The 27,925-nt window shown below is 51.8% G+C and overlaps 2 protein-coding genes across 2 annotated transcripts; both read left to right on the forward strand.

Annotated features, from left to right (window-relative positions):
- Positions 1 to 2,738: 2,738 nt before the first annotated feature.
- KRT13 (keratin 13) lies at positions 2,739 to 5,535 on the forward strand (the record flags this gene model as incomplete). The annotated part of the gene is made up of 6 exons (XM_079132879.1): positions 2,739 to 3,236; positions 4,234 to 4,316; positions 4,503 to 4,659; positions 4,830 to 4,991; positions 5,094 to 5,219; positions 5,311 to 5,535. The coding sequence occupies exons 1-6, from the start codon at positions 2,754 to 2,756 to the stop codon at positions 5,533 to 5,535; spliced, it is 1,236 nt and encodes a 411-aa protein (XP_078989005.1). The 5' UTR covers positions 2,739 to 2,753.
- A 12,138-nt stretch (positions 5,536 to 17,673) lies between these two features.
- LOC306657110 (keratin, type I cuticular Ha6) lies at positions 17,674 to 21,088 on the forward strand (the record flags this gene model as incomplete). Its single annotated transcript, XM_079132832.1, has 7 exons — positions 17,674 to 18,132; positions 18,734 to 18,816; positions 19,063 to 19,219; positions 19,655 to 19,816; positions 19,918 to 20,043; positions 20,222 to 20,442; positions 20,828 to 21,088. The coding sequence occupies 7 exons, from the start codon at positions 17,674 to 17,676 to the stop codon at positions 21,012 to 21,014; spliced, it is 1,395 nt and encodes a 464-aa protein (XP_078988958.1). The 3' UTR covers positions 21,015 to 21,088.
- Positions 21,089 to 27,925: the final 6,837 nt, after the last annotated feature.

A 27,925-nucleotide genomic window follows, 5' to 3' on the forward strand; every position in this document is an offset into this window, starting at 1 on the left:
ATCATAGAATGAAATATGCAGAGAGGTTGGTCAACCTGAGTTCATGGCCAGGCTGCCAAGACATCATTAGGGAGAAAAAGGAGGGTGGGGGGGGGGGGGAGGGAGAGGGAGAGAGAGAGAGAGGGAGGGGGGGGGAGAGGGAGAGAGAGAGAGAGAGAGAGAGAGAGAGAGAGAGAGAGAGAGAGAGAGGAAGAGAGAGAGAGAGAGAGAGAGAGAGAGAGAGAGAGAGAGAGAGAGAGAGAGAGAGAGAGAGAGAGAGAGGGAGGAAGAGAGAGAACAGATTTAAATATCTGAATTTTGACTGCATTGCAATCTTGGGCATTGCAATCTCTGAACCCCAGATGTCTCATCTAAAATCTTGGGACCAATAAAACCCTCTCCCGTTGCTGTGAGTAAAGGACAATGTGTTAAGCATGGACGTGAATGTAGCTTTTCCCTTGAAATGTTACTGGGGAGACGACTGGATTTGTTACTGGGGAGAGGCAGAGCAGAGACCTGCTAACGTTGCTTCCATTAGGCGTGGGGTGGGGAGAGGGAGTCCCTGCTTGGGAGGGAGGGGCAGTGCCCTGACCCTGGAGTGGAGGTTTGCATGACCACCGGTGTTTGTTCTGCTGGGTTTTGGAGGATCAATGGCATTGTTACCCTGAGAGGCGTTGGCCCTAACCTGTTTGTCAGCCCTGGGAGGTTGGGGCATTGTCGCCCCAGACCTGGCAGGTTCCATTAATCTCCTTCTTGTCAGTTTTGATCCTCTCCTGAGAGAGCCAGAGCTCTCGTTCTGGGCTGAATCACACCTTCTCAGAGAGCTGAGCCGACAGCTCAGAGCAGAAGGGCTGGGCAGGGTCAGGGGTCAGCCCGAATCCTGCCTCAGCATGGTGCCACAGCATACCCAGGCTCTCTCCCTGGCACTGCTGGCTGCCCACTGGGTGAACACAGGCCCACCCCACACCCTGGAACACAAAGGGCTACAAAGCCCTGACCAGATCTCTCTTTTCTGGTCTGAGTCAGAGAAGCGGCCTCCAGGGTAACCTCATGCCTGTGCCACCACACCCCAGCCCTTGGCCTGGTTCTGAACAGACCCTGTGGCTGCTCCTGAGAGGCCCTGGTCCCAGGCTTCTCTTTTCTCAGGCTTGGAAACTTCTCTCCTAGACTCTGAGAAGCCATCACAAGCCCTGTTCTTCTGGCCAGCATGGAGAGACCCCTCTGGAAGTATTACAAAGTGTCCCTGAGTGTCTCAGCCATATCCTGGGTCCCAGAAGAGACCCAGGCCCCAGACTGTGGGTCAGATCTTCCTAAACAGCCTCTTAGTCAAACACAAACCAAGAGAGCTGTCATGTGAGAGGGCCCTGCTCTGGCACTACAATACCTTATTTCCGGATTTGGCTGTGCCTCCAAGGCAATTAGTATAATGGTATTCCAGACTGACCCAGGGCTGGCCACCCCTGGTACTGTTGACCTTTTTGACCAAATAATTCTTTGCTGTGGGGATTTTCTTGTGCATCATAGGTTATTAGTAGCACCTCCAGCTTCTACCCTCTCTCTCCATACCAAGTAGTATTCCCCTCGTGTGACAAACAAAAGTGTCCCTGGACTTTGTCCAGTGTTCCCTGGGGAGCAGAGCAGACCCTGGCTGAAAACTTGTGAACTGGTCTCTGGTGACAGATGTTGAAAGAGTGGTTACATTAGGGGTGTGGGCTATGGGTAGCTACTGGGAAAAGTTCAGGGAGATTTAGGAAGTGCTAGAAAATTCTGGGTTGTACTTATACAGGGCGTGCATAGGCAAAAATGAATCAAGCTAGACATTAATGATTTATATATTTAACTGTGTGAAAAATATACCTAAAAGTGAGTCCTAGTGTCAGGCAGAACCAGAGTTGGGGTTACTTCTGATCCTACCCTTAAGGCTTGGTTTTCTTTTGTGTGAGAAGGGGATAATATAGGACCCACTTCATGCTGCAAAGATCAAAAAAGATACTGAGTATTAAGTACTCAGCTCAGTGTGATGTATGGTAAGGGCTCCAAGGATATCAGCTATTACAATATGCAGGATCACTTCCTCTTTCTGTGCCTCAGCTTCCTCATCTATATTTGATCCCGAGGTCCTCAAAGGTTCCTTGTCACTGCCACTCTTTCTGATGGTCATAGTGCCATGTCTTTCTCAGCCTAGACACATTTGAGGTTGTTGATTCTATAAGACCAACAAAGTTTGACATCCGAGTCATCGGGAGCCCTGGTGTAGACCAAGTGCTAAGGAGGATTCTGAATATTTCATTCACAAGTTCGAGAGCTAGGAAGAAGGGGGCCTGAGGGCTGTGGTGACCTTACAGGGCCGTTTGCAGCCTCCTCTGCCTTCGTGGAGGCTTCCTGGCAGACCACTGCCACTCAGGGCCCATTCTAACACTGGGCGGGGCTGACAGCCTGCAGAGTGAGCTCCTTGCAGCAGAGGTGAAGTAGAATTCGGTTGTCAAGGGGTAGTCTCAAGCAGAACACTCTTCCCTCTGAATCATCCCTTTTGTGTAAAGGATTAAAAAAAAAAGCCACCCCAACATGTGCAACCCACCCTGGAGAGCAGGGGCAACGGGCTTGTGGGAATCGAAGAGGTTGGCACCAAGTTAGAGGGCGGGGAAGGGAGGAGAGAGGAGGACCCACCTCCGTGGAGGGTGCATAAAAGGCATCTGCACCAGGGAAGAGCCACCGTCCTCGGCTCAGGCCACGCCAAGCTCCTGTCTGCACCTGCTCTCAATCTTGCTTCCACCATGAGCTGTCGCCTGCAGAGCTCCTCCACCAGCTATGGTGGTGGTTTCGGAGGTGGCTCTTGCCAGCTGGGCGGAGGTCGCAATATCTCCACCTGTTCAAGCCGATTTGTCTCTGGGGGATCTGCTGGAGGCTATGGGGGCGGCATGAGCTGCGGCTTTGGTGGTGGGGCTGGTAGTGGCTTTGGGGGTGGTTTTGGAGGTGGCCTTGGAGGTGGCTTTGGTGGTGGCTTTGGTGGTGGCTTTGGTGGTGGCTTTGGTGACTTCGGTGGTGGTGATGGTGGCCTCCTCTCTGGCAATGAGAAGATCACCATGCAGAACCTCAACGACCGCCTGGCCTCCTACCTGGACAAGGTGCGGGCCCTGGAGGAGGCCAACGCTGACCTGGAGGTGAAGATCAGAGATTGGCACCAGAAGCAGAGCCCTACCAGTCCAGAGCGTGACTACAGCCACTATTACAAGACCATTGAGGAGCTCCGGGAAAAGGTGAGGCCTTGGATGCCAAGGTTGCCTGGTGCAGAGCAGACCCTGGGAGACCAGGTGTGGATGGAATTCACACCCTTCTTGCAGAGGAAAATTTAGTTATTTATCAAGAGTCTCTACTTCTGACGGGCTTTCTCATGCCATGACTTCTTAAGTGCATTACTCCCATTATTCATGTTTATTAACATTATTACTCATGTCAACCTTTTTTTACGGCTTCCCAAACAGCTATGTATTAGTGACTGAATCTTTATAATCCTAACCTACAGGGTTCTTTGGAAACATGGCAGTTTTAAAGCCACTATGCATGACTAAAGTCAACAAAGAAAAGGAGACATGTTCATTCGTTGTTCTGGGAATAATTGTTTATTTTGGAGTGGTCCCACTTAAACTTTCATTGTCAATTGGCAACCACTAAGTGGTGGGGAAAGAGGCAGAGGCTTAGGTAGTGCCTGTTCATCACTCTGTGACACTAGCTTGTTGGAACAGAAACCCACCAGCCTGGGCTGAGCCCCAACTATGTGGGGTGGGCTGTAAGTGCTTTGGAATATGAAGGCATGAACATAAAATTCCAAAGGGATGGGAATAGTTGCTGGATTTACCCTATGCTCAGCGGGGAGTCCAGCTTCAGGGACATTACTAGGAAATATATGGAGCCACATTGAATCCCTTTGGACCTTAAGTAGGAGGGTCTCAAGACAATGGCCTAGGGAGGTGATAGGTCTGAAGCTGTCAGGAATGACTACCTGACGATGTGCCCAGTGGTATGGTTCTCCTGAAATGCACATCCTGGATCTCCCCATCATGATCAGACAGGAAATACTAATGTAATAGAACGCACTAAAGGGAGGTGGCCCCACCCCTCCTTTTACAGAGGAGAAACTGAGACCCAGAGAGAAGTGTCTTGTCTCAGTTAAGGACACTGAAGAGGTGGAGTCCTGCCCTTGTTTTGCTCTCCAAGTGTGTGGACCCTCCAAAGGTGACCTTCTGTATTTTGCAGATCCTGGCAGCCACCATCGATAACAACCGGGTCATCCTGGAGATTGACAATGCCAGGCTGGCTGCCGATGACTTCAGGCTCAAGTGAGTTGATTTCCCCCTCTTTCTTTCCCAGCTGTCTCTCATTTTAGACAAATGCTGAGCTGGCTGAGGACCCTGGAACATCCAGGAGTGAAGGCCTTGGAGGAGGCGTAGAGTCTGGCCCAAGGGAAGGGGTGGGTCTAATATCACTTATGTCTTGCTTTTTAAAAATTGTTTTAATAATTTCAGGTATGAGAATGAGCTGGCTCTGCGCCAGAGTGTGGAGGCTGACATCAACGGCCTGCGCAGGGTGCTGGATGAGTTGACCCTGTCTAAGACTGACCTGGAGATGCAGATCGAGAGCCTGAATGAGGAGCTGGCCTACATGAAGAAGAACCATGAGGAGGTGAGAGGGGATGACAAGTCTCCACTCCAGTGAGAAAAAGGCAGCCCTCTGCTGCAGAATGACATAGCCCTCCACTGGGGGACCTGGAAGCACTTTCCAGAACATTCCACCAGCTCTCAGAGCCAAGGAAAGGGAGGAGTTCCACACATCTTCCTTTCCCTTCACCATAGGAGATGAAGGAGTTCAGCAACCAGGTGGTGGGCCAGGTCAACGTGGAGATGGATGCCACCCCTGGCATTGACCTGACGCGTGTGCTGGCAGAGATGAGGGAACAGTATGAGGCCATGGCAGAGAAGAACCGTCGGGATGCTGAGGAATGGTTCCAGAGCAAGGTATTAGCCCTCTTACCCCCCACATAACCAGGTAGTGACAGGTGGACACGGCGCCGTTGGCACCTAGCTGGGCTCCTCCATCCCTTTCTGCTTGACTTTCAGAGTGCAGAGCTGAACAAGGAGGTGTCCTCCAATGCCGCCATGATCCAGACCAGCAAGACAGAGATCACGGAGCTCAGGCGTACACTGCAGGGTCTGGAGATCGAGCTGCAGTCCCAGCTAAGCATGGTACCCGTCCTGCCCCTGCCCAGCAGCCACCACCTCCAGTTCTCCCTTCTGTGTGGCTTTTCTGCCATAACATCTTTTTTCCCTCCACCAGAAAGCTGGGCTAGAGAGCACCTTGGCGGAGACGGAGTGCCGCTACGCCCTGCAGCTGCAGCAGATCCAGGGGCTCATCAGCAGCATCGAGGCCCAGCTGAGTGAGCTCCGCAGCGAGATGGAGTGCCAGAACCAGGAGTACAAGATGCTGCTGGACATCAAGACGCGGCTGGAGCAGGAGATCGCCACCTACCGCAGCCTGCTGGAGGGCCAGGACTCCAAGTAGGTCCCTCTGCCCCTGGTCTCACGGGAAGGTGGCTGCAGGATCCCGGGTGTCAGAGCCGTCAGGGCTTTAGAGATCAACTCCCTCTTGTCAGGGAGGGGATTGCTCCTGTATGAGCTTAAGGATCCTGCAAGAACAGCGGGGACCAGAGCTCCCCACTTCCCTCCAATCACATGAGGGGCCTTTCCTCCGTAGACTGCAGGGTCAGTATTTCTGAACATTCTCATTGAGGCCTTCCATTGGACAGGAAGGGGACATCTAATACTGGAAAACTATCAGCTTGGATGAGCTCAGACCAACAAAGCTATTCAGATGTTGGTTTAAGTGCCATCAGACCACCAACAGAGACCAAGCCATCCCTGTGGGCTCAGGAAATGAGTGGAGGTGGGGATGGGGGTGCTGGGTGAACCAGAGGGAGTCCAAGGCTTCTGGAAAATGTCCTGAATCTTGGGGACAATAATATTTCCTTTCAAGAGCTCTCAGGCAGACAAATGGACACTAAAGAGAGGCAGGGACGTAGGTAGGCTTAGTGGACACCTGATCCTGCTGCCTCTTGGGCTGGGGACACTGCTAGGATACAAGTGAACTCAGGGCTCCAAATGATAATCTGAGTCACTCCATCAGAGGGACAGACAAACACCTGTCCTCAGTTACCCTCTGTTCATGACTGTCTCTTTCTTCTCCCTTGCAGGATGACAGGGCCCCCTGCCTCTGGAGGTAAGGAGACAGCATCATGGGGAGCTGGGATAAGGTTCCTGATTGTTGGGGACCAAAGGGAGGCGGTACTGGCTCCTAAGTGCAGGGAGGCGGGGCGCTGGAGTGGTCTGTTATTCACCTAATTTTTTTTTCAAACTAGACGACTGGGTCTCATAGAGCTACTGGGCTGTCTGGGAGAAAGCCACCACTGGGGACAATAAAATTGAGTCCTCATCAAATACCTCCTGACTCATTAGGAGCTTGTGAACCCTCCCGGGGACCCTGGCCTGTGGGTCTTCTCTGTACTAAGCCTCTCTTCTTTCTTTTATCTCTCAGGAAATGGCAACGCCACCAGTCCTACCTCAGCCTCTGGTCGCCGCCGAATTTCAGACACCAATGCTGCCCGTAGGTCTTAACTCTGCCTGGCACCCCCTCCCTCTGCCTGCAGCAGCCGCAGGAGGAGAAAGCTGATGGATCCCCGCAGGAGAGTGGGGTCGGGGGGGCTGCAGGATGTGAGGCTGGTCCCTTCTCCCAGGACCCCCGCATTGACCCTCCCTGAGGGTGGACACTCCCTGCTCTTCTCTCCTGGTGGGATTCCTCCCCGCCCCCACTCTGTACTGCCTGTTCTTTGGTTTCTCAACTTCTCAACTAAAAAGAAGAGATGATCGAATAAAGTTTCCTGGCTTTTGCAAATGCACTTTTGATTCTGGTCTGGTTTTTGAGGGTAATCCCCGCTAAGGCCCTGGTTTGGGGTCACAGGTGAGGTGGGTACGGTTGGGCTGAGCAGCTAACCCGGACACTGTTAGGGCCAGGAGCTTCCCATCTGAGATGGACATGAGGCATGTGGACCCCTGAGCACACAGGTGCAATGTTGACAAACATGGACAACATGGCAGCTTCCAGTGGGTTGGTGCCCAGCCAATGTGGACAAATGGAACCTACCAGAGTGGGCAGTTCAGCAGTTCAGAGAGCCTGTTCAACAGTCCCGTGGATAGCAGCTATGGAGGCAGCAATGGGGTTATGGTAGAGTTGGGGGATGGGGGATACAGGGCAAGGTAGAGAAGGCTCTGGGCATGCTGCAAGGGGCCAGTCCAGGGGTGGTTTGGGGAGAAGGAGGCCCGTGACAAGTGTCCCAGCCTGCTGACTCCCCGCTTCCTGCATAGAGTGCCTCCTTCCAGGCAAATGGTTTTATTTTGGCTGCAGGCACATAGGCCTGCTGTCCTCTCCAGCCTTCCCCAAGGTCCTGTAACTCCTACCCACTCAGGGAACCAGCTCAGGACTCACCGACTCACCGACTCACCGAGGGGCTCAGTCTGCCCTGACCTCGCCCTGCCCGCTCCCTCTGCACTCGGCTCTCTCCTGCCCCTCGGGGTGTCTGACTCAGAGTCACAGCCTCCTCCGGCTGCGCTGGCTCCTTGCATGTTGACTTGTCCCCTGGATTCTGTCAGATGTTTTCTCTCTTTTCACTCACTCCTTGGGCCATCCTGGATGTGTCCGTGGTTCCAATTACCCACAGGTTCTGATGACGCCCAAGCCTCCATCTCCAGTCAAGGCCCCTCTCAGCCTCACATTCATCTGCCCAACTGTGTGGGGGACATTGCCTCCCCAAATCCACATGTCCAGAGATGCCCCCGACAACTCCCAGGTCTGTTCCAGGTCTGTTCCTACTCCAGAGGACCTGCGAACCCCAGCAGAAGCAAGCAGGCACCCTGGCCTCTTTTCTCCCTCATATCCTCCATAGTCCTTCCCGTGGATGTTTTGGCTATGACAACCCTCCTTTTCCAAGGGCACTAGGCATGTTGCCACAACCTCCTTCCTGGCCTCTCTGCCTCCACTTTGACTTTCCCCTTCCTCCAGGCTCCATACTTCAGTCAGGGTGATTGTTGGAAACTCTAAGTCTTCTTCCAGCTCAGAGATGCCCGCAAGGCCTGGTTTGCTTCCCTGGCCCCTTCCTCCCTCCCTCCAGACCTGGCTTCTGTACCAACCTCCCCAGCACACCCCAAGTTGTGCCACCCCAAACTGCTCTTGGTGAAGCAGCCACAGGCTGGACGTTGGGGACCCTTGTTTCAGTGTCCTGGGTCTTATCTGAACTTTCTCCTTCTCTTCCTCTCCATGCCCCATCTTTATTTTATTGGAGACTACTAGGTTTTTATTTAAGATTCAGACTGAGATGGACACCCCTCCTCCATGGCACCCTCCATGGCCACCCCACAGCTGCTGTGGGGCACACTTGGGTGCTCACATGCACATACCCAATGGCTCCAGCATTCCCAGTGTGTGACAGAACTGTGCCCTCATCATGGAGTCGAGCAGCCTGCTGGAGACAGACAGGCTTAGACAGCGCTTGTTAAAGGGAGAGGTGTACAAAGAATCTGGGAAACTACTTCTCAGGTGTCATTTGAATTTTTCCTGGAGTTTTAGGCTAGAGGGTAGAAAGTCTTTTTTGGTCTTTCCCATTTCCCTAGTAAGCCCCCCCCTGTGCCAATGGCCACCAGATCAATGATAGGAAGAGGTGTGAGGAGTTCCAGTTTTGCAGTCACACGACCTGGTGTACATCCCAGCTCTGCTACTTGCTCCATTTTTAACCCTGGGCAAAGTGCTAATCTTCCTGCTAAGTGCTATCTCCCCTCCGGGTTATTGAAGGGAAGTACTTAGAGCATTCCCTGGCACAGAATAAGTGCTCTATAAACAGCTCCTCTGGTCATTACCTTCCCAGTTCTCTTTCTTACCTGTGAATTCCTTCAGGGCAGGGACAGTCTCATGGCCATCCGCATCCTCATACCTAGTGTGTTTTAAGAGTTGAATAAATGCACTGTATGGAGGAACTAGGCGATGAATAAACAGAGGCTACGGGAAATGGAAGAGGCGAACAGGCGCATCTCACTGAGGGCACAAAGAGAAGGAGCCCCTGCCCCAGACAAAGGAGTCTGGGTTCTCAAAGCTGAGCCATCAGTGGCAGCACTACTCAGGGGCAGCACCACCCCCTTCCTGAGCCGGCATTGGGGAGCACACTGGGTATAAAGGTAGCTGTCCATGTAGAGAAGTGACAGGAACTGGATTCTGGGTCTGCTGGGGATTCTGGCCTGGGAGCCTTTCTTACAGACCTGAGGGAGGATGCTGAGAGGTTGGATCCATCTGAGGAACTTTGTGGCCCTCAGGGGTCCTGGGGAAGCTGGGTGGGGCAGGCCAAGAGCAGGCCTTGGTCAAAAGGTCAAAGTCAACTCAGGAGCCATCCTGGGCTGAGAGAAGGCAGTAGCCAATCCAGCTCTGATCTGGGAGGCAGGAGAGGCAGGAGGCGGGAACCCTGCCTTTTTGTCTAAGACTCAATCTAATCCCTTAGTCATCTACATGGGGCAGCCATTCGCAGAAGGACAGATTGATCGCACCTGCTAGGTCGATACTGCCGCTCCCCAGGGGTTGTCCTAGGTGCCCAGGTCACCCCAGGCTCACAGCACTGCTTCCTAGTGCTGCAACTGTGAGCAAGCAGCCCTGTCCCATCGGCAGCTGACTCATCCCTGTGTCAGCCAGCGTGGATGAGTGCACGGTAATGCGAGATGGAAGGGATCGAAGCAAAGGGGAGAGAGCAGTGCCCCTGGACAGTCTGCCCTACAGAGCTCCTCAGGATTGATGTCACTGCATCTTTACATCGATCCCAGGAGTTGGCACCATTGTGTCCATTTCACACACAGAAAGACTGAGGCCCAGGCTGGTTCATTGATCCAAGGTTCCAACATGCTTTCTGAGACCGTGGCTGGGTCCATTGTCAAGGGTCAAGTGTTTAGTTGACCCAGAATCTGGGGGAGAAACAAGGCTCTCTCCTGGACCCCAGTGCTCAGGGGACAAAGGAATCAACCAGGGGATGTTCCCCTGGTGTCCAAGAACCTGAGTGCTAGGTTGTGTTTAGGAGGGAGGAGCTTGACACACAGCAGATGCTGCACCAAGGTAGTGAAACACTGTACTGCTTGTGGGGCTCCTGGCTCCTCCCCACCTTGAGCAAAAGGTGCCTCCCTGTCCGCAAGGCTCCGCCCACCCTGGTTTAATGGGCCAGTGCACTTCTGTCCTTCCCATGGGGCTGTCTGTTCTGCCCTGGCCCTGCAGAGGGCAGACTCATGCCAGAAAGCTGGTCAGTGCCTGCTGGGGGCCCCTAGACCTGGTCCTTACCAGACATGGTCCCAACAGGGGACCCTGTCTGTCCCCAGAGTTGGGCGGGGCAGCGAGGCACTTGGGGAATAGGGTGTGGCTGAGGGGTTCCAGGGACCCTTTGGTGCCTGTTGCCCCTCTGTTTTGGTTGACAGCTTTGAGGATTTATAAAGACTCAGAGTACAGCGTGTGAGTGCCTGGGCCCTACTGGTAAGAGGATGGGCTCTCACTGAACCCAAGAGAGTCCTGTGGGAAGACCAGGAGGTGATGTCATGCAGGGCTGTGGTTGCGGGAGTGCGGGAGGTACTGTTTCAGTGTACCCCACATCACTGCTAGGCCCTTCCTTCCTCCCTGCCTGGGTCCCTGTGTCTCAGGGGCTGCCTGGGGACCTGTGTCCTTTCTGATGGTGTTCCTGGGAGTCTTGGTGGCTGGGGTGGAGTGGGGCATGTGGGATGCATCCCTTTGAGCAGCTCCTGGGGACAGTCTCGGGGGAGCTAGGCACACACTCTCACCTCCCATGAAATTTGGGAGGGGACGGGTGGGCAGGGGATGCTGCTGAGGCTGGTCCAGGCACCTGTTGGGGGTGGGCATGTGGGGGAGTTGGCAAGGATTTGACATCACTCTCTGGTCCATTTTTATGAACAGCCATAATAACCCTGTGGCTTTTTTCATCCGAGCATTTTAGAGTTGCTTGAAAGTAAACCCCACCGCATACAGTGTGGTTAATGACAGCCTGGGGCCCACAGCCTGCCTCAGACGCGCTGTTGTTAGCAGGAAGGGCGTTAGATCCACTGCACACCAGGCCCTGTAAAAGCAGACGACTGAATCCAATCAAAAAGGGTGTTGGGGGAATTCTCTTTATGGTTCAGTTAAGTGATACTTGAATCGAGGGGACGCAGGACTCTGAGGTACCAGTTCCCAGTGGGCCTGACTGTACATCTCTCACTAACCACAGGTTCTCTAGGCACATCAGGGAAAGAAGGGAAGCCCTGGAATTCTCCAGACCATAAAAGCTGGGTGGGGGGAGTTAGGGACTCAGGATCTGTGTGAGAGGCCCTGGACTCTTCCAGATGGGAGCAGTCAGCCAGTGCAGCTGTCCAGGAAGAGCTGGCCCACGGGGCAGTGGGTCCTGGAATGTAAGGCAGAGTGTGGCTGCAAGAGGACTGGAGAGGTATGGCTTCACACTGGGACAGGGTGGCTTTCTGGGCGTCATTGTGGCAACAACCATTTGAAGCAGAATCTCAAAGCAATAGCCAAGACTCTCTACATTTTTGTATTTTTGGGGAGATGAGATTTCTAGAGAATTTCTGGGCCCTGGTGAAGTGGGAGTTCCAAGGCTTAATCAGAGTGTGAGCAACCCTTTGGGGATTCAGGACCACACTAGGGCAGCATGCCCTGGAGTTGGATGCCCACCAGCCTTTTCAAGCGTTAGAGTTTTGGGAGGAACCACTTTTCTGGGCCAGGATGTTCTTCATCAGTTTTCCTGGAGTTCCCTGTGGAGGGGCAGTTAGGCAGTGAGGGGTAGTCCTCCTTGGTCACTCAGTGCGTGTTTGGACTTTTGTGAGCCTGGCGAGGCCCCGTTGATTGTGTGGGGTGTGGGTGGAGGTTTGGGGCACCTGGGGGAGTGGGAAAAGGAGCAAAGAGAGACTTGTGAAATCCTGCCTAGGGAGGCCTGAGTCACCCTGCTGATGGTAGTTGGGATCAAGATGGAAAGTTACTGAGGTGGCCAGGTCCAGAGGGAGGACAACTTAGCCCCTGTAACTCTAAGCATTGCTCACTGGGCCTGGAAAGACAAAAGAGGCAGCTGAGACCAGGGTATTAGGGAACCCAAAAGCATGATTTCCCAAGGGAAGCCTGATACACCTGTCCCCAGTATCAGCCCGTCATGGTGACAGACCTTAAGGGGGAGGGGGAAGGAGCAGTGGCGTCTGGCTTGGCCCATGCTCTCAAACAGGGATGCCACACAGGACATAGGATGCCCAGGTAAACTGGCATTGCAGAGAGACAATGAATAACTTCTTAGTGTAAGTGGGCCTCAAATATTGCATATATATTTATTTTCTGAATCTTGCAACCTTGTCCTCACCAGGTCTATAATGACCCTGAGGCTTTCACCATCAAAACTGAGTGAGATCTTTCCTGGATTCTTTGGAAAACTTAAATGGGTAGTTAGAAATGTCTTAATTGTAAGCCTTTTTTTCTTCCCATAATGCTTTCTTCAACTTGGTGTACCTGTTAGGACATGTCTGTACTAGACTCTGACATAAGCTGGCAGCAGGTTTGGCTATGGATGTGGCTATTTGACAGAATATATAGTAAAAGAAGGTTTTTAAGGGGAGGATCCAGGAAGCCCAGGTGCTCCATGGCTTGAACCGATTCTTCGTTATAAAGAAGAAGCAGTTGTTTGGGGAAATTAAGATCAGTTGGAGGATCCACAGTGTTCTGGGTGGGTTTGGAGGGTTCCAAAGAAATTAGGACCTGGGATCAGTATTTCTTAGGTACCTCAGGTGGTAGGAAATTTTCTAGAACCTGTGTGTGGCCCTCAAGGTTGTAACAGGGAATAAGAGAAAGTCAGTAAGATGAATCCTGGCCTTCTGGAATGATCTGGTGTCCATTGGTGTCCACTGGTAGGTGACTTGACTGCCCCTTGGACTACTGTCTGATCTGCTTCCTCTGCTGCCTTTTGGGTTCTGTGGTGGCAGCGGAGGCTGGCACATTCTGATCGAAGCCCAGAGAGGAATGGAAAGAAAGACCTTGCTCAGAGCACTCATTTCCTCCTTAGACAGATTATACAGGACATTGCATCAAAGGGACTGCTCAGGGCTGGGTAGTAGGGGACTCAGCCTTGATATGCTGGGTCTTCATCCATGCTGAACCTCGGCTTTCAGGAAGAAGCTTACCTGAGAGTGGAAATCCCTTTTCAACAAAGAAGTAGCCACAGACTTAGCAGTTAATCTTGGACTTGTTGGCCTTTCAAAATGGGCCTGGAAAAAGCCATGGTCTTTTCTGTTCTTACAGCAGCATTTCCCTCCTCCCTCTGCCCTGGAAAGCTGGGATCATGGTGGACAGAGAGCAATGGGGCTTTTGGAAGTTTCTAGAAGAAGGGTCGCAGGCCAGGTCACTGACCAAGGGATTTGCTGCACCTCTGGACACAGCCCTAGTTACTGCCTTTTTGAGGGGCTGTCTTTTCTTGGATAGCTGGATTATGCTGTAAAAATCAGTCTCTTTAAACTAGGGCAAGTGCTTTGTGTCTTGGAAATAGCATTTGACTGTGGCTCAGTCTATGTGGGTTCTCAGAGCAGTTTGGATCCCTTTAATCTGGGAAATAATTTCCAGTTTTTAAAGCAACTTTTGGACTTTGTTTTCACAATCCTGTGACTGTGGCATGAACTTCATCTGCCAGTTGGGAGGCCTGGCTCACAGGACCCAGGTCTGGCTGACTCCAGGTCCAGGGCCCTTGCCCTTGCTGTCCAGCCCTGTGCTCTCTGAGTTGCTTCATCTGCATAGTGAAGTCTCTGGTTCAGTTGGTCAGACATGTCATTTCAACCTCCTGGACATGCTGGGGTGTCTGTTCAGTGTTCAGTGACATTGCACTTCTGAAGGGGCCCCTCTCAGGAGCAGCCCTGGGAGATAAACAGACACTGCCTCTGCCCATGGCCAGAATGACCATGAGGGAGCTTCATCGTCCCTGTGGCATGTGATGATGGAGGCAAAGAAAGATCCTGAGGTCCAGGAGTGTTTGGGGAAAAAAACAAAACAAAACAAAACAAAACGAACTCAGTTATGTCCTGTGCTTTAAACTCCTTAAAGTCTCTTTAACCTGTAGATCAGTGATAGAGGGGGGACGGGCTGGGGACGGGCTGGGGTGATAAATACTCCATGAGCACTTAATCCTATCATGTCTGAGATGGATGGGACTCCAGCTCATTTCCCAGGCCCTTCCTTATTCAGACTGGGGCTCTGATCCCAGAGTGGAGGGGTCATGCTGGGAGCCAGGGCAGAGCTAGGCCTGGAGACCTGATCTTTTAAGCCTTAGGCCAGTGCAATTTTCGATGGATGTTAGAAAGAATGGTCTCAGAGAAGGATCCCCCTTTTGGGTAACACCTGATGCATAGGCACTCCTGGTTTACTCTACCCTGAACTCTGGGTGTTCTTAAAGGCTGGGCTACCAAGGGAGGAGGTGGTCCCCTAGAGCTGTCCTAGGAGATGTGTGAGTCTGGGTCTCTCCTCTGATGCAGATAGACTGTTCCTGTGGGCCCCACTCTCTCCTGAGGTGGTCCAGATTTCTGGGGTGAGAGAGGACAGAGGACTTCTTTCTGTAAGTCCCTTCCATGAGGTGGCAGCTTACCACAGAGATAAGACTGGGGATTAAGGGCGGTTGAAAGACAATTTATTTTGACTTGCTTGTTACCTGTTCTGGAAGAGTGGCTTGCTGTCCTCACATTCCTGGAGACATCTCTCTTACCCCCGGTGGCTCTCCTGACACACAGGTAAGAATGAGAAGAACTGTGCTAAAGGCTTAGTGAGGACTTAGTCAGGGTCCATTTTGCAGGACAAGTGCTCTGTGTCACAAATGAGACAAATTGGGGCTCTAGGGTATTAAGGACCAGCCTGGTGGGCCCAACAGGGACAGCAGAATCTGTGCTAGTTGTTCTAGAAAACAAGGTAGGGGGGGATTAGAGGAGTATGGGGCAGAGCCCCAGTCTCTGTTCTGAGAGTCCAGGGGTTCTCAACTGGGGTCCATTCTGCCACCCTCTGCTTCCTAGGGGATATTGGCAATGTCTGTCAAAAGTTTTGGTTGTCACAACTGGGGTAAGGAGTTGGTGCTGGTATTGGGTGGTTGGGGCCAGGAATACTTCCTTCCAGCTGACAACGCTCAGGGCAGTCCCAGACAATACAGGATCACCTGGCGCACAGAGCGGAAAACGTTGAGGGTGCGATGGGGCAAGCCTAGGCCCTGCCAGGAGAGCTGGGAGATGCAGCAACTGTGGGGAAGCCATTGCTGAGGCAGCTGGGGCTCTGGGGTCTGGTGCCTCTGCTCCCACTCCCAGGAGGAGCTGCAGGTGTCCCTGGGGAGACCATCACAAGATGCTGTTGAGCATCTTGTGGAAGAGTCCATCTCACCAGGTGAGGTGTGTCCGCCACAGCCAATCCTCCTTGAGTAATTTCAGAGAGAAGCTTGTAAAGCACTTTAAGAGGTTGGCAAATTACAACTTCAGAAGCACATAAATGCTTCCATAAATGCCAGCCTTGCAAACGGAGTCTGTGAAGAACAAGCAGGTTCTCTAAACCCTGGGAAAGTCCACCTTTCAAGGCGGAAGGACGGGGTTTATCTTTGGTCCTTAATTCTCAGAGTCTTTCCTTTGGGCATGTTGAACTCGGGCAGTATTTGGTTTTTATTCTTTTTATTCCTTCTCTGTCCACAGAACCTGCCCCTGACCATCTCTACAAACTGTTCAGAGACTGGAAGTTGTCTGAGTTGATTGGGTTCAGAGAGTTGAGGGCCACCAGGGAAAATGGCATCTGGTGGTTCAAGTCCCACCCATGAATCCAAACGTGTAGACCCCACAGTGTAGACACTCTCCATGATGAGGAGTTCAGGGACTGTCTGAGGGCTTGGTTGTGGGGTTCACCCTTCCCCCACAGCCACCATGTGGCCTGGCAGGCAGGCAGACCTCCTCAGCCCCTAGCAGCCCCATCAGAGTGCTCACACCTGGGATTCTTTGCTCACCTGCCATAAAGTGTCATCAAAGACTGTCCTAGCCTGACCAACACTTCTGAAGTACCAATGGCTCTTGAAATGCTTTTGCTTCTATTTCTTTATTTCTTGTTTTTTATTGGTGAATTGTTTTTCATTGGGATTTGTTGTTACATATTTGTATATGCACACAATATGACAATATAATTTGGTCTGTTTCATTCCCTAGCACCTCCTTTCCCCCGCCTCCCCTCCCTACTACTTGTCCCCTTCTTCTGCTCCACGGGCGCCCCTTCTGTTTTCATAAACTCCCCTCCCCTTTTCCTAGTTTTTCTTTCCAGCTTCCACATAGGAGAGAAAACATATGACCCTTGACTTTCTGAGTTGTTCTTACCTTGTTTAACGAAATGCTCTCAAGTTCCATTCATGTCCCTGCAAATGACATAATTTCATTCTTCTTTAAGGCGGGAAAAGACTCCATTGTATAAATACACCACATTTTCTTCATCCTTCGTATGTTAATGGATGCCTAGGCTGGTTTAATAATTCAGCTATCGTGAATTGTGCTATTATAAACAGGGGTATGCAGATGAAGCTGACTTTAATTCTATAGGATAAATACCAAGGAATGGCATAGCTAGATCACACGGAAGTTCCATTCCTAGCCTTTTGAGGAAACTTCATGCTCATTGAAATACTTCTACTTTTGTGATGTTTGAGTCTCCTTGTACTGATGTGAAGTGGGCAGACAGGACAAGGATCTCCACTATTCTGATGAGGACACAGAGAAGTGACATGCCCACTATCACAGGGCAAATAATCAATGGAGCCAGGATTTGAACCCCAGTCTCCATGTCCCTAAATTCTGTGTATCCAGACTTGACCTCAGTTGTGGGGAAACAGTGGGATAGGGGCATAAGATTTGGTGTCTGAGAGCCCTGGTTTTAGATCTAAGCTCTGCCACTCACATCCTGACCCCCCCTGAGCAAGATTTTCAAACATTTGTGAGCCCCCACTTCCACACTGGTGAAATGAGGATAACGTCAGCCACCTCCCAGGATTGCGATGAGCTTGCACAGGACAGGCGTGCCATGGATTTTACTTCTGTTTACTCCCTTTTCACTCCCAGTTTCCCAGATCCAGGCGAGCAGGGTAGAGGGATAGGGTAGAGGCGAGGAAGTGAGGGTGGTGACAAATGGACAGATAGAGCTCCTCAGGGGAAGGCAGAAAGGGAAGTCAGGTCTCCAGCGTCATGCGCGAGGCCACTCCCAGTTTATGGGATCTGGTGCAAAGACTCTTTGAAGAGGCAATAAAATTCACAGTGTGCTAGGAAATGACAACAGCAGAGAGTCCTGACTTAGCAAACCAAATCAACAAATTTTTTTTTTTTTTTTTTTTTTTTTTTACAAGGCAAGGAATTCTGGATGGGTAGTGAAAATCACATTCTAATGCGATTAGCTTTCTGGGCTAGGAAAAGGCTTTCCCAAGAGCAAAAGAAGTGTAACATGCCAACACCCCATAGAGAGTGTATATAAGCACACCGGAGAGGCCTTGAGAGTCCAGAACCCGAGCTCTGTGCTAAACTGCAACCTTCCTCTGCCAGCATCATGGCCACCCAGATCTGCACCCCGACCTTTTCCTCTGGGTCTGTCAAGGGCCTCTGCGGCACAGCAGGTGGCCTTTCTCGCATGTCCACCATCCGTTCCCTGGGCTCCTGCAGGGTCCCCGGTCTTGCTGGTGCTTCGGGGTCCATTTCTTCCTTTAGAATGGGCCTCCCTGGCCTAGGGAGCTGCTTGTCTGGCTCCTACCTGTCGGCTGGGTGCCACCCGTCTGGCTTTGTTGGGATCGGGGGCTGGTTCTGTGAGGGCTCCTTCAATGGCAACGAGAAGGAGACCATGCAGTTCCTGAATGACCGCCTGGCCAACTACCTGGAGAAGGTGCGCCAGCTGGAGAGGGAGAACGCCGGGCTGGAGAGCCGCATCCGCGAGTGGTATGAGTGTCAGATCCCGTACATCTGCCCGGACTACCAGTCCTTCTTCAAGACCATTGAGGATTTCCAGCAGAAGGTAATGGGGACCTGATCTCCCACCAGCTGGGCAGCCCTGCTGCTGGGAGGGATCTGTCTCATTCTGAGACCTTCCCAGGTGGGAATTAGCTTATAGGGGATTTTCCTGGAAAGATAAGCTTCTCTCTCTAGGACCCAGGATTCTCTACAGGTCTCTTGCTTGTACCCTGTTGTCAGTCACTTCTCAGCAGCTCAGTTACAGGGAGGGAAGGAACATGTATTGAGCCCCTACTGGGTTTGGTACTGTGCCTGATGTTTTCCTATCCACTGATTTATCTATTCCTCATCTTGGAGAGATGAGTATTACTGAACCCACTTAATACATAAGGAGGTTGAATTTTGGGGGGTTCAGCAACTTGCCCAGCATCACAGAGCCTGAGGGTGTTGGATACGAACTTGAACCTGGCTCTGCCTCACCTTGGTATGCCACACTGTGCCAACTGGGGGCTACAGATTCTAGGACTGATGTCCTTATAATGCCCCTCCTGGGGCCAATACTCTCATTATGCCTGGTGTCCAGGCTCATGGCCTCTGTGAGCCAGGTTACCCACCTCCCCACTGCTGGAACTCCGCCACTTCATGGGAAGCTTTCTGTTCCCCAGATCTTGCTGACCAAGGCAGAGAATGCCAGGCTAGTCCTACAGATCGACAATGCCAAGCTGGCTGCTGATGACTTCCGGACCAAGTGAGTGGCCTGACCAGGGGAAGTTTGCTCTGCTGCCTCTGCCCCTTGCTTTTGGGAACTTGTGTGGTGGAATAACGCCAGCTAGAGTAGAAAATGGGAAAATGTGGTGCCAATCTCTTCTGGGGCATGGCAAGGGACTACCATGCTACTGACCCCAAATCAGTCATGGTAGCTGGGCAGCTGGGCATGGGGCCCTGCCTGGGTGTGGCTCCCCTTGCAGCAGACTCAGCAGGGTTATGTATGCAGGTATGAGACAGAGGTATCCCTGCGGCAGCTGGTGGAGGCCGACATCAATGGCCTGCGCAGGCTCCTGGATGAGCTGACCCTATGCAGGGCTGACCTGGAGATACAGGTGGAGTCCCTGAAGGAGGAGCTGATGTGCCTCAAGAAGAGCCACGAGGAGGTGAGGCTGGTGCCACCTGATCCCATCCAGCTGAGGGAACCAGACCTTGGGCTCATTGTGTCTCAGGAACTAGGTGAAACACTAAGACATCATCCTCATAGTAATCCCAAGAGTGATACAGTAATAGTACATACATAGTAATACAAGCTCCATCAAGACAGAGGCACAAAGAGCTTAAGTCACAAAGTCCATATTCTGCCCGTGACACTAATCTCCAGTTAGGCTCTGGTGCCTGATAACAATTCTATTTGCCTGGTGTTTGTGTCGTCTCCCTTCAATCTCCCAAATCCCCAGGAGGAAGTAGGCATGCGTCCACAGGGAGACCCAGTTAAGCATCCTGCCTAACAGTACACAGCTGGCAAAGAGGAGAGGCGAGTGTGAACTCAGGTCAGTTGATACTAAGCCAGCATCCTTCTCCTTGCTTTCCCTCTGCAGGAAGTCAATGCCCTCCGTAGCCAACTTGGGGACCGACTGAATGTGGAGGTGGATGCCGCCCCGCCAGTGGATCTCAACAAGATACTGGATGATATGAGATGCCAATATGAGGCCCTGGTGGAGAATAACCACAGAGATGTGGAGGCCTGGTTCAACACCCAGGTGGGGTGGGGCAGTCCAGGAGCTTGAACTCCTGGGGTGGGGTCCCCCTTTAAATTAGCTTTACTTGGTCTGACCATGCCCTGCATCCTCTTGTGTTGCAGACTGAGGAGCTGAACCAGCAGGTGGTGTCCAGCTCGGAGCAGCTGCAGTGCTGTCAGACGGAGATCATCGAGCTGAGACGCACGGTCAATACCCTGGAGATCGAGCTGCAGGCCCAGCATAGCATGGTGAGTGGCATGTGCTTGAGTGACTGGTCACGGTTTGTGGCAGGCTCCCTGGCTCACCAGCCTCGGCATGTGAATTACCATGGGGCCTGATCACAAGCCATGTGCAGATACCCCAGGGCTGTGGGTGTCTGGGGTGGGATACCTTTCCCTTGGTAGCTCTTCCTCTTTCCCATTGCAGCGAAATTCCCTGGAATCCACACTGGCAGAGACAGAGGCCCGCTATAGCTCCCAGCTGGGCCAGATGCAGTGTATGATCACCAACGTGGAGTCCCAGCTGGCCGACATCCGCTGTGACCTGGAGCGGCAAAACCAGGAGTACAAGGTGCTGCTGGATGTCAAGGCCCGATTGGAGTGCGAGATCAACACGTACCGGGGCCTGCTGGACAGCGAGGACTGCAAGTGAGTGGCCCACGGGTCCTGGGAGCCGGGGTGGGGGAAGTCCCAAGTGGGAGGCATCAGACCCTGGAGTGGTTGTGGCAAAAATGAAGGGGATAGAACCCAATTTACTGGAGGTTCCTTCTTGTCCTTGGCTTTGGTAACGCCCAGGGGACAGGCCAACCCAGCCCACGCCCTGCTTCTCCAACCGTTATTTTTGCTTGGGAGTTTCTAGTCTTTTCTGCAGTTCTATCCTTTCACTCTAAGGGATTTCAGAGGCACTGAAATAGTCTGAGACCTTTCTTTGTCCTTACTCACCCATCTCACTTCATCCCCTAAATCTGTTTCACATCATTCTCAGTCCAATGCCCCAATATCAAGTGCACCCTGCATGATGTAATCTCCCCAGGCTTCCTGCTCACCCTTGTGCCACGGATTGCAAGTCTGCCGTGAGAGTTCCTTATGTTCCCTGCGCCCCAACTGTGCCCTGCATTCCGGGTCCCCAGGTCGGCACCCAGATCCGCACCATCACCGAGGAGATAAGGGATGGAAAAGTCATCTCCTCCAGGGAGCATGTGCTGCCCCGCCCACTGTGATCAGGCTTGGCCCCCAGGAAGCCCCCCTGTGGCTTGTGGCTGCTAAATGACTCCCCCAGTCGCCCAGAGGGGGAGGCCCTTTGCTTAGCATGTTTTTCTCACCAAATCCTTCTTGTATTGTGTGTCTGGTCTTAACTATGCTTTTGGCATCATGTGTAACCAGGTTCTCCTGGAAATGTACCTAATAAAGTGTGTTCTCTTGCTCAGCACACCTGACCCTGGCTGCGTCTGTTGATTCTCCTGTGGTTGGTTAGCAGGGGTGTTTGAGCAGGGGTTGTAGGAGAGTTGTGGGGTTTGGTTTCAGGTCTGTCTTGTCTGGCTCTGAGTGGTCGGAAGTTGGCAGAGTGGTTCAAAATACTTGATAACAGGGATCCTCAGGCCCTGGTCCTCGAGAGCAGACACTGATCCCACGTGAATGGGCTAGCCCATTGGCAGCCCCTGCAGGGCAGTCTGAGGACAGGCAAAGGCTCCTGTGCCAGTTCTCCTGGAAGCCCTGCCTGGACAGGGTGAGAATTCCTCACGTTCTTTGCAGCTTCTCCTGCCTTGCCCAGATCCTATCATCCTGCTGCCCGACACTGGGGACAGTTCAGGAGAGGGGAGTCCTAGGACCAACCAGAAAGGACCAAACTCTAGGCAGCCAGGTTGAGTCAACTACCCCAGGAGGGGAATGAGGAGGAGCCGGGAGGTGAAGGCAGAGGGCCAAGCGAATCTGTGTCCCCAATGTGGCGTGGGAAGGGAAGGGTGGTAGGGACTGTGGGGTGCAGGTGCTCAGATAAGGAGTGTGGGGAGGGGACAGGAGGACCTTGAGATGGAACAGAGTGCCTGGATTCTATAGGCTGAGCTGTGTGGGTCTGGTGTGGGGCTTGAGCAATCCAGACCTGGAGATCCTGCTGGTCAGAGTATCATGGAATATAAGAAGTCTGAGAGTCCCATGCTGGCTCCTTTGTCCCCTGCCTCATTCTTCAATTGAGAACACAGGCTGAGGGAGGGCAGTGACCTGTTCCAGGTCACACAGTCATGATTGGCAGAGACCTGGTCCTAACCCAGTGACACTGACTCTGCTTCTGGGCTCTTACTTGAGGCCAAAACCTCCATGAGAAGTGCTGGCTGTGCCTGTGTTGCCAGGTATTTGGTGCTAAACATAAGCTTGCCTTCTTGCTGGACAAGCCAGAGGTGCAGCAACACAGGCCTCAGGAGATGTGCACAAAGCACCCTGCACTGTGCCTGACTCTACTGCCCTGCAGCGTGTGCCCAGTCAAGTCCTGTGACTTCTTTCGGCCTCTCAGCAGTTCCATCTGTGAACTGGATCTGTCCAGAGGGATAATTTATGTACGGTGCTCCAAATGTGGTACCTACCAGAGTTGGTGTCAACCAAAACGAAGAGTTCTAGGTTCAGTGGGGAACAGAAAACCCCACTGGGTGTGCCAAGCTTATTGCTGGGCATGTGACAGGATGCTGGGGTGGGCAGTGCTGTGGGCAGCATCCTCAGAGCTGGACAGTGAACTCGTAGGCCTCTGCTTCAGAGGATCCACTCAGCTTTGGGCAGACGACAAGTCCATATGGTTCTCACCCCTGTCCAGCCTCCCTCTCTGCTCCACCCCTGCTTTGGGGCTTGAAGTCTACATCCTAGGCTCTGGCCTGAGGCTCAGAGGATGGACTGAGCCTTCTGTTTAGAAAACGGATCACACTGCTTTGCCGCCATGTTGGAGCAGACAGACTGCACAGGGTTATGACCTAACAGGTAATCATGCTGTCAACACAACGCAAAGCTTATCTTTCTATGAGCACTCTACAGTTCATAGAGAATATTCACAGGCTTATCACATGCACACAAACAACTCTGTGTGGTTGTGGGAGCTTTACTTATGTATCATTGTCTCAAGTTTTATTAAATTCTTCAGAGGAGCACCTGAACCAGCTAAGGAACCCCTCAACCTCACGCACACCCTTAACTGAGTTCTGATTGTGGTCACTACCAATGTGCAGACCGGAATGCACATTGGCGGAGTAAGCACTGACCCATCCAAAGTCACACAGAGAGTGGCAGTCCTTTTGGGTGGTTGGGTTCTTATATCATTACTCTTTCCAGGATATCAACAGAGAGATAATATCAATATTACATTTTCTGAAATTTTACCTTGATTTTGAGGTGGTTGATTTTTTTTTTGTATGATCTAGATATAATGTCTGGCCATCTTCCTTTTCACACACACTCATGATTCAGGGAGCACCTTGTTCACAGCTCATCTGTGCTGATGGATGCAAGGGTTCAGCAAGGCAGAAGCAGGGTGGTGGAAGCAGCTGGACCAACAGTGGACAGCAAGCACAATTCCCATAGGGTTCCATCCAGGTGAGGGGACCCCCTCCCGATACTCCCAGGATCAGCACTGGGGATGGCAGGAGCTGGTGTGGCAGGATCCAAGTTCTCCAGACAGGGAGATTCTGCTGAGAATGGGGCACCTGGCTAAGGCTGTAGGGCAGAATTGGATTCAAGGATGGGTAGAAAAAGGAGGAAGGAGGGCAAAAGGCATTTTAGGACATGGTCATTTGAATGTCCCTATGGTGTGAGTTCTGGGGACAATATGAGCCCATTCAAGCAGAGCGCAAAGATCCTGGAGGGAAAGTTATTAGGATACTTGCTAACACTGTTAGTTTTTGCTGATAAAGGGTTCTAGGTGATTATTTTGTTCTTGAAAAAGAAGGTTAAGAGCTTTCTGCCCCCTTGCTGTTCATGAACTGAGTGACTTTCCTCTGCCACGTTCTCCGCCATCATGCCCGGCCTCACCTCAGGCCCAGAGCTGTGCCATCTATGGGCTGAACCTGCTGTCCCCCTACCCCCATGAGGCTCCAATGCCTGCCTGAGTCTGGGATGACAGGCATCTCCTTCTTCACTGTGCCCGTCTGATGGTCTCCGATACATTCTTCAATTTTGTCTGCTCCCCTCTGGACAAAATTGGTTGGCCAAATCTCAGTAGTTTCAACCTCGGACACATTTCTCACATCTCTATCATCAGAGATGGTCACATCACACGGTTTATTTCATAACTAGTTACACTGTGATATCCAAGGGAGCAGGTATTTGTCTCATGGATCTTTGCATACCCAGGGCCTACAAAGTGTCTCAGGCTGAATGTTTGCTGTTTGAATAAAGGAAGAAAGGAACTCACCTGGGATAACACTGTCAACAGAAAGCTGGAAACCACATCATCTTCCACATTAGCACGACCTGAACGTGTACATGTTTTGTAGCATAAGGATGATAATGTTCTTACCTTGAGAACATATGGGCTCCTATAGTCATGTATACTTGGTAAATAGTAAGGGTTCAGAAATGTTTGTTGAACAAGGAAACCTTAACCTATGCATGGTAGGCACTATGAACTATTTGTGGATGAGAAGATCGGACCTGAAAGGAAGAAGTGACTTACCGGTTGTCCCTCAGGTTCCCTGGGGCAGCATGAGGCTCCTGCTCTGACTCCCGGCCCTGAGCACAGTTCTTAAGTGCATGGGGTACTTCTGTGGTAGAGGACAGCTTTAGAAAAACCTGAATGCATTGGACACAGAGCTACAGACTTCTGTCTCTGCATTTATTTCTTAAAGGAAGTTGTTCTGGAACAGCATTGTAAGTGAGTGCAAGAGGCAATACCCTGAGTTGTAACTCATGGCAAGTGGCTGCTGGTATTGTCCACACTGCCTGTCTCCCAAATGGCACACAAAAGTCTCCAGGACCTCAGGTCCTGGGAGGCAGTGAGCACATCGTATGTAATGGCTTTATCTGTCACTCTCAACTCCAGAATTCACATCAATTTTGCTTGTTTCTAGCAAACTGTGACTATTGCTGGGTTTGAGAGTTTACAGTGAACAGTAATATGCATGTGGATGTTCAATTAATTTAAATTTACACGTCAGCACTTAACCTAATAAAAAGAGGAGGGAAAAGAAAAAGGAATGGTAAGAAAGAATGGAAATAGACCAGGATATACAGAATATATCATATTATTATTTTATCAATTTTTTTATCAAGAATTTTTTGCCATGTCTTTAGCACTAAATTTTCTCCCTGGGGCAGATGCCTTTTTTCCTCTACCAAACAACTGGTCATTTTGGCATGAACTGCTCATGACACAGATGTTGGATCCCTTCCTGGCTTGGGGTCTCAGTCTCTTGTCTGTGAGAGGAGAGTAGGCATAATAAGAACAACTGTGTTTTTCTACACCCTCTCTATTTGAATTTTCTGTCTTTCCCTTCCTTTCTCTACTCCTTTCTTCTCAAAACACAGTTCACCCTGGGCAAATCGTTCATCATTTGCTCACTCTTTCTGAGACATCTAGGAGTCCAGTTCTGTGCTTGACATGACAGGAGCTTCCAAAGAAGTAAAAGGTCAGTCCTCAGGTCAATCCTTCCCAGTGTCCCTGAGAAGCTGGGGCTGAAACACAAGACTGAGGATGGCAGTTCATGGAGGGCCAAGGGATCTCCCACCATCCATTGCCATGGGTGCTCAGCACTGGAAGGGCGTGTCAGGGCTGGAGCAGGGGCCAGGCCCCAGGGAGAAGGGATGGCTGGGGCTGGGTTCCCAGAGGCAGTGGGGCGGGTTTGAGGCCTAAAACCAGAAAGCCTGGGCTTTAGTCTTCCTGGGAAGCCTGTGTAGACCTTGGGGAACCAGTCACTGTTCAGACTATTGAGCTCTCCTGAGGAAGATGGCATTCTTCTATCCATGGTTGTGTTGAAAGGCATGCGTGGGCTTCAAGGAGAAAGCACACCTTGAACAAATGCTAGTTCTGCCGACTCTCTTGCTCATCACCTGTGTGACCTTGGTCAGGCTCCTGAAACATTCCAAGCCTCAGATTACTCATCTATTAAATGGGGCTATGGACCATGCTGATCTCATGATGTTGTGAGGACCAAGTGAGAGAATGCATGGAGAAAGTTATGCACAGGGCCTGGTAGGTTCTGAGCGCTCAGTGCACCACGTCTGGTCCCATCAGCTTCGTTATTAACAGGGCTGTGCTGAAGAGCATTCAAAGCTGAATAGCACCTGAGATCTCCCTCTGGGAGGACAGTTATGGACCCCTGCCTGGGGACCCACGTGATCCCTGGGGCTGTGCAGGTTTCCCAGGTCTTCCTTCTGTGACTTCTCAGGGCCTTGTGACTCCAGGCTGGCCCACCCAGAGCAGGAGGTCGTGGCTTAGCAGGGTGGGTAAGTCCTATTCCCACTTGGCTGGGAAACGCAAGCATCTGAGGAGGCTCGTCCAGACTCTCAGGTCACTCTGCCATTTGCACTGAGGATGGATCTCCAGGAGGCTGAGGCAGCCAATGGGCCCCCAGGCTTGTGCTGGTTATACGGGTGTCTGGATGCAGGAAAGGCACGTCGACTCATTGGAAGTGAGTATCTGAGGGCCTCAAACCTATGTACCTAGCCCACGGGAGAGTGGCCTGTGTGCTCAGAGCCTGTCCATATTCCCTAGTGACAGCTGCTTGGCATCATCGGTCTCAGTGTAAGACTGTGCTCAGGCGAGGACAGGCCATCAGAGCGGCTGCCCCAGTGAGCGCTGATCACAGGCGGCTGCTGTTTGAGATGCTTCAAACTCATTTACTTCTCATGGCGACACTAGGGAGCAGGTTCTGTTATTTTCTCCCCGGTTTACAAAAGAGAAAACAGAAAGACATCCAAAGAAGTGAAGTCAGGGAACCCACAAATTCAGATGTAGCCATCCTGTGCTGCTTCTCCTGGGACAGCAGAGGGTGAGCAGCAGCCCCATGTGGAACCCACCCCACTTGTCTCCTCCTGTTCTCCGTAGATTACATCATATCTAGCCCAGGCTGGGATCCCAGGCTGGGATCCCAGGCTTTCCAGTAGCCAGCTTGGGGCACGAAGCAAGCTCTTGGCATCTCTGAGTCTTGATTTCTTTAGCTTCAAAGTAGGGATGAGAAGCTCAGGTTTTCGGAATAATTCTGGGGCTTCAGTGAGACCATGTGTGGGGAAGCGCTGGGTGCTGTGCTTGGTTCACTGCTGGTGCTCAGTCATGGTTATTTTCTCTCTCTTTTTTTGGTACTGTGGATTGAACTCAGGGACACTCGACCACTGAGCCACATGCCCAGCCCTATTTTGTATTTTATTTAGTGACAGGTCTTGCTGAGTTGCTTAGCACCTTGCTTTTGCTGAGTCTGGCTTCGAACTCCCAATCCTCCTGCCTCAGCCTCCCAAGCCTCTGGGATTACAGGCATGCGCCACTGTGCCCGGCTATGGTTGTTCTCTTGATGGGAAGATAATTAGCATCCCTAGAAGAGTGAGCAGGTCCCCAATCCACAGGGCAGATCAGAAGACAAGGCCTCATCCTGGGATCCACCACCTCTCCCCTCTCTTCCAGGCCTCCCTGGCTTGGTAGACTGGCCTTGCTAGATCCACTGTTAAGTTTTCTAGGTGTCGGTTCAGCAAAGTCCTGCAGCAGAGAGAAAACTGAGAAGGCCAGGTTCTTGGTGCTTGCTGAGGAGGCCCCTGAATCAAGGTCTCACCTTCTTTTCATTCAGGTAACCTGAAGGAAACCCTCCATTTTCCACTGAGGAGCAGGGAAGACAAGCCCTCCTAGCCACAGCTCTGGGTGGCATCATGGGCAGATGCCTGATGGCCTGTGTTCTAGTCATTTTGGCTGGAAATAAGCTACATAATCAGAATAGATTTCCTGGTAAGGGAGGGGGTAGGGGTGCATCAACCAAGGTTCTGCCAAGTTGAGGGTGACCAGTTGTCCTTTGCATCACGCCTTATGTTAAATGAAAACTAGAACATCCTGGGGAAGTGGGAAGAGTTGGCAACCCTGGCCATATCTTCTGAGCCAGTTCAAGAGCCCTCCCTTTCTCCTTGGCTGCAAGACCCTTGTCTTCCGGCAGCTTCCAGGCCTGCTCTTCCATCGGAG

The sequence above is a fragment of the Sciurus vulgaris genome, assembly GCF_902686455.1.
Source record: "Sciurus vulgaris genome assembly, chromosome: 3".
Lineage (NCBI taxonomy): Eukaryota > Metazoa > Chordata > Mammalia > Rodentia > Sciuridae > Sciurus > Sciurus vulgaris.